The sequence below is a fragment of the Chelonia mydas genome, chromosome 23, assembly GCF_015237465.2.
Source record: "Chelonia mydas isolate rCheMyd1 chromosome 23, rCheMyd1.pri.v2, whole genome shotgun sequence".
In the NCBI taxonomy this organism is placed as follows: Eukaryota; Metazoa; Chordata; order Testudines; family Cheloniidae; genus Chelonia; species Chelonia mydas.
This window is the reverse complement of record NC_051263.2, coordinates 8,845,125-8,851,124: the sequence shown is the minus strand read 5'-3', so window position 1 is coordinate 8,851,124 and position 6,000 is coordinate 8,845,125. Positions and strand designations below refer to the sequence as shown.

General features: G+C 51.2%; 1 protein-coding gene across 4 annotated transcripts in view; it reads left to right on the top strand.

Moving 5' to 3' along the window:
- Window positions 1-1,331: 1,331 nt before the first annotated feature.
- The window catches only part of PPP1R37 (protein phosphatase 1 regulatory subunit 37), a 161,636-nt gene continuing 156,967 nt past the window's right edge, over window positions 1,332-6,000 (top strand). For 3 of the 4 annotated variants that reach the window (XM_037884721.2, XM_037884720.2, XM_043534477.1), the window contains exon 1: window positions 1,332-2,834. In XM_037884721.2, the coding sequence (XP_037740649.1) occupies window positions 2,018-2,834 (817 nt within the window). In that variant the 5' untranslated portion in view covers window positions 1,332-2,017. The remainder of the gene's footprint in view (window positions 2,835-6,000) is intronic. The other variant, XM_037884719.2, reaches the window with a different exon arrangement.

Genomic DNA, 6,000 nt, shown 5'->3' with positions numbered 1-6,000 from the left:
ACACACAAGAGAGGGAGGGAGACAGAGCCATAGCAGCTATATACAACATACAGACAACAGCAAGAGATGCACACAGGGATTCACATATCTTGGGGAGAGAGACACACAGACACACACACAACATACAGAGATTCACCCACACACATATACAAGACAGAGAGAGGGAGACACATGCAGGGATTCACACATACACTGGCCTCACAAGAGAGACATGCAGTGATTCGCAGAGACACACGCTAGCCACACACCACAGAGAGGGAGACACACAGCCATACTGCCTACATCCAACATACCCACACCAGAGAGAGAAAGACGCACACAGGGAATTCACACACAAGAGAGAAAGACACATACAGGCTATACACACAACACCTCGCAGACACCCCCCCCCCAGAGAGAGACAGAGACACACACACACACCAGCTATATACACCACACACACCCCAGAGACAGAGAGAGAGACACACACCAGCTATATACACAACGCCCCCCCAGAGACACCCCCCCCCCAGAGAGAGACAGAGACACACACCCAGGCTATATACACAACACCCCCCAGACACACACACACACACACCCCCGAGAGAGAGAGAGACACACAGGCTATATACACAACACCCCCCAGAGAGAGACAGAGACACACACACAGGCTATATACACAACACCCCCCAGACACACACCCCAGAGAGAGAGAGAGACACACACACACAGAGACTATATACACAACACCCCCCCAGAGAGAGACAGAGACACACACCCAGGCTATACACACCACACACACCCCAGAGACAGAGAGAGACACACACCAGCTATACACACAACACCCCCCAGAGACACCCCCCCGCCCCGAGAGAGACAGAGACACACACCCAGGCTATATACACAACACCCCCCAGACACACACACACCCGAGAGAGAGAGAGAGAGACACACACAGAGGCTATATACACAACACCCCCCAGAGAGAGACAGAGACACACACCCAGGCTATATACACAACATCCCCCAGACACACACCCCAGAGAGAGAGAGAGAGAGACACAGAGACTATATACACAACACCCCCCAGAGAGAGACAGAGACACACACCCAGGCTATATACACAACACCCCCCAGACACAGACACACACCCAGACACACACCCCGGCTCTATATAACACCCCCCCGACCCGACATTCGCGTCCCCGCTGGGCGCGAGCTGGGGAGGGCGGAGCCTCATGACGCGCCGCGGAACAGTGAGCTACGCAGCGGGTGAGCTCGCCTCAGTCCCGCCCCGCGAGTGAATTTAAAGGGCCAGCAGCCCGCGTGGGGCGGGTCAGGGAAATGCCGGGAGTATCACGTGAGGCTGGGTACTGGCTACACTCTGTTTATTAGTAGCAGCAGATTCGCCCTGTCCGCGATCTCCAGCGGAGACCAGCGCTCGCCGCGTGGGTTGCTGTTGTAGGGGGCGCTCAGCTTTCCCCCCCACACCTGAACGCGGCTCCATCCCGGGGTCTCTGCGTTGAAAGTGCTGCGCCGAAGCGGCAGACATCTTCACCAGGCCACGGCGGCCGCCGCCGTGTGTGTATAAGGAATTCCAGCCGCTGATTCGCCACAAGGCGGAGCAGTCCCCGGAGCGTCCCGCGGCGGCAGTCTGGCTCTGTGAGCAAGCCAGGGCCGCAGGAGCCCGTCCGAGGTGCCGCGTGGGGTGGAAGTAGCGCCTCGGGCCCAAGTCCTTGGAGAAAGTGCTGCCGCGGATGGGCAGGTCGCTGGCGCACTCGGCTGGCGGTGGCGGCTTCTCCCGGGTCCGCACCAGTCACGGGCTGCGCTCGGCGGGTGCGGCGGCGGCTTTCCGGGGCGCGGCCTGCTCTGCACCCGCTGCCGGCCGAGCCCAGCCGCGGCCCCTCAGCCCGGCCGGGGAGACCTCGCCGGCCGCTTGGGCGCTGCCGGGTCTCGGCGCGCAGGGCGGGAGCGGCCCGGGCCCAGAGCGGCGGTGCGGGGGAGGGGGCGCCCCGGGAGTAATGCCTCCTGGGCCCGCATGAGGAGGGGAGAGGGAGCGGGAGCCCCTGGGCCCCCCGCACGCCCTGCCTGCCCCGCCAGTGCAGCCATGGAGTGTGTGCAGGTCCCCCCCAGGCAGCCGGGGAGTGCCGCTGAGCGGGACCGGCGGCGGCTGCTGCTGCTGCCGCCCCCGGGACCGCCGAAGGAAGAGGAGACACTGGGCGGCTTTGAGCCCTGGGCCGCCTCGCAGGCGGGAGAGGATGCTGCGGGAGGCCACTTGGGGGTGAAACTCCAGGAAAGTTTGGGCATGGCTCTCCTCTCCCATCTGGATGCCGAGATCCTCCCCTCAAAACCCAGCGCACCGGCTTCAGGAAACGCTCCCAGCGGGGAAACGGTGGACCATGCAACTGTGCTCTCTGCAAAGAGGGACTTGAAGGAGCCCGAGGGCTTAGATCTGGGAGAGGAGCGGTTGCAGGGGAAAGAGACTTCTTTGGTCGTGAGCCATCCACTTCAGGAAGCATTGTCAGCGAATGAGGACGCCTCTGGTAACCCTCACTTGGCTGCAGAGAGGAGAAACTTGCCAGAGATGGCAGCTGCCGCCAGAGGATGTCCCGGGGGAAATGAAAAATCTCTGCTGCAGGCCCCTCTTTCCCCCTCACAGGAAAAGTTGGCATCTCCGCCTTCCAATAACTGTTCTTTGGACTCAGAAGCCCCCAGTCCAGGGGGTGATCAACAAGTGGAGGCTTCTCCACCTTCTGAAGATGGAAAACTCAAGCATGGGGCAAAGCGGGTAACATTTCCCTCGGATGAGGACTTAGTGTCTGGATCTCTGGAGCCTAAAGATCCTTGGAGACATGGTAAACTTTTTAAATGCTTTACAATTAACTTTGCTCTTCTCCTGGGGCTGGAAATTGTATATCATGTGAATAATCCTGTTAACTTCACTGAAGGTCTATTCACATGTTAAAGATTTTGCAGAGTTGTTCCCAAACAGGACACACTCTCTTTTTGACATTTGTGGTATAACAGGATACTCAAAGATTACTTTTCTATGAAATGTTTAAATATTAAGCATATTTAAACAAAACTATGCAGTTTGTTTCAATTCCTAAAAATATATGCATCTGGTACTTTGAGTGTACACATGAACTTTATAAAAATTACAAACAATAATTAGGATCCAATGGCAAGAACTGAGTGCTAACCTGATATTTATTAGTTATATGCAAACCTTTTAACATTCCTGAACATTCTGCACTGTTTTTAAGCACTTTTCTGATCCAGGTAGGATTGAAGCCTTGAAGTAATATAACCCTGTGTCTGCAGCACACCTTTTTCGCATTGTGGAGCTGTAGAAATGATACACCATTTTTAGCAGACCCCATGTTATTTTTCTCCATTTTTTTGCATCACTGACTTATGAAACGAGCAAATACGTCCTCCCAGAAATGTAAAGAAACTAGTGATCTCTCCACTTTGTGATTATTTATCATAGCATTACAAAGAGAGATTGCAACTGTTATTTAATGCAAATATGTTTATTTGACAGTAACTGCTAATATCTTTAAACAATTTTCAGAAATAATGACTATTAGTAATGCAAAACCAAAGTTCACCTTATAGTGTATATTAAATTTGTATTTTCAGTGCATTTGTCATATTTATCAACCAGATTTTACTTAGTGTTTGCTTTCTGCTTTTACCCAGGTTAATGGAATTCCAAAGTGGCTAAAATAGAATTGCTTCACATTATTTTCTGGAAATGGATTTTGGGTGTAGCTTTTTGAAGCAGGGATTCAGTTTTTGACAGGATTCTGGTATCTAGTTGCTGAAGTAAAGAATGGTGTGTTCAGTGTCTTAAAAATGACATTTCAAATCAGTGCAAAGGATATTGCATTCTATTATATTCATTAAACCTGGCCACTGGCTGGTACTCCTGAAGCTCAAGACATAGAGTAACTTTTTCTCAATGGAAATAAGGTTCATTTGTTTTTAATGTGGTATGTGAGGGGTGTGTCATTGTCTAGAGACTGTCTCTACCCATTGTGCTCAAAGTGATAAGGGCACAAAGGGCTAATTCTGTCAGCATTTCTGACTAATGAAACAGTTGGAGTCTTATAGTAATCTCTGGACTTCGTAAAGTTCAACTACCATACATCTTAATGAACATATTGGGCATTTTAGAGCGGTTAAAGATGTGGGTTTGTATGTGTGGTGAGGGCATGACAGAAAGAGATGTGGGTCATCCAGTATAGTGATGGTACTGAAAGTATCAGGTCAAATTAATCTCTGAATTTGGTCATTGTTCTTAATGGTTTGTATCCTTGTAATTACTTCTCTAATAAATTTACTGAATACACAAAAAGTTGTTGTATATACATGGGAGGAAGAAATATTTAAGACTTCAGTCTTCCCTCCTCTTTATATAGCTAAATGTTTTAGTTTTAGTATAACTCATCTTTTGAAAATTGAGTCTAACCTTTGGCAAGAGTGGTGATGGACTTCACTTCACTTCAGGCATAAGAAAATCTGAAGCTCTTGTGTAAATCTGATAGGATTTTTGGAATGTAAATGGATCAGTTTGCTTTGTAGTAACAGGCTGACATTTACATTTAAAATATTTTAATATATACTGCAGTTATTGTAGTAATGTGTGTAAAGTAATGCACTTGTTTAACAGAATGTTACCAATGAGCTAAATACGTTTTTAAATGTTTTACTTGTAATGGCTTTATCACATGGAATTGTGTTAGGATAAGGTACATTCTAGTCTCCTAAGGCTTTGGTCCTACTAACTTCTGTAGCTGACTTGCTGTGCTTGGCAAAACTGAACACAGGAAATTGATTGTGTTTAATTGAACCTCCTTGAAGACAGAGCACACAGTGAATATGTGTGGACAGGACCCTTGTACAACTGAGTTGCTTCACTCCAGAGAAATGACTTACAAGTGTGAATGAGCCTCAGTACTTCTAATTATACATCTATTATACAATAGGGGTGCATGGTTTGTAGGTCATATTGGCTACTAATTATGTGATGGCTTTTACTAGGCAGCTTGATTTAACGCGGTTGAATTTAGTTCAACCTTGTTAACAATCAATGCTTCAAATGGTTCTAAATCCACATGCATATTCAAATTACCTTGAAATCCGCTGTACCTCATCAGGGCCTGAGGGTAGGGTTAGTGGGCTCATTTGGTTCAGGGGTTCCATTCAAACACTCCTCTGCCCCCAACACTGGAGCTTGGACCATGAGACTAGTGTGCACCAAACCGATTTATTAGCGGTTCTGTCTGGTTCTATAAATTGGCACACATCAGGGTCTGTGGCAGGGGTGGGCAAACTTTTTGGCCCAAAGGCCACATCGGGGTTGCGAAACTGTATGGAGGGCTAGGTAGGGAAGGCTGTGCCTCCGCAAATTGCTTGGCCTCTGCCCCCTCCCACTTCCTGACCCCTGACTGCCCCCCTCAGAACCCCTGACCCATCCAACACCTCTGATCCTTGTCCCCTTACAGCTTCCTCCTGGGACCCCCGCCCTTAACCGAACCCTGGTACCCCACCCCCTATCCAGCCCCCCTAGTCCCTTTCCCCTGACTGCCCTGACCCCTGTCCACACCCCCACCCCCTGATAGGCCCCCTGGGATTCCCATGCCTATCCAACTGCCCCTTTTCCCTGTCACCTGACTGTCCATCCCCCACAGAACCTCCGCTCCATCCAACCCCCCCCCCCCCCCCCGCTCCCTGTACCCTGACTGTCCTGCCCCCTATCCCCCCCTCCCCCCCCGACAGGCCCCCGGGACTCCCACGCCTGTCCAACCTCCCCTGCTCCCTGTCCCCTGACCCCGCCCCCTCCCCCCCCTGCCCCGAACCTCCGCCCCATCCAGCCGTCCCCTGACTGCCCCATGGGACCTGGCAGGAGCGGCGGGCCAGAGCGCGGGTGGCGCAGCAAGCTGAGGCTGGGGGACAGCGGGGGAGGGGCCTGGGGCTAGCCTCACTGGCTGGGAGCTCAAGGGCTGGGCAGGA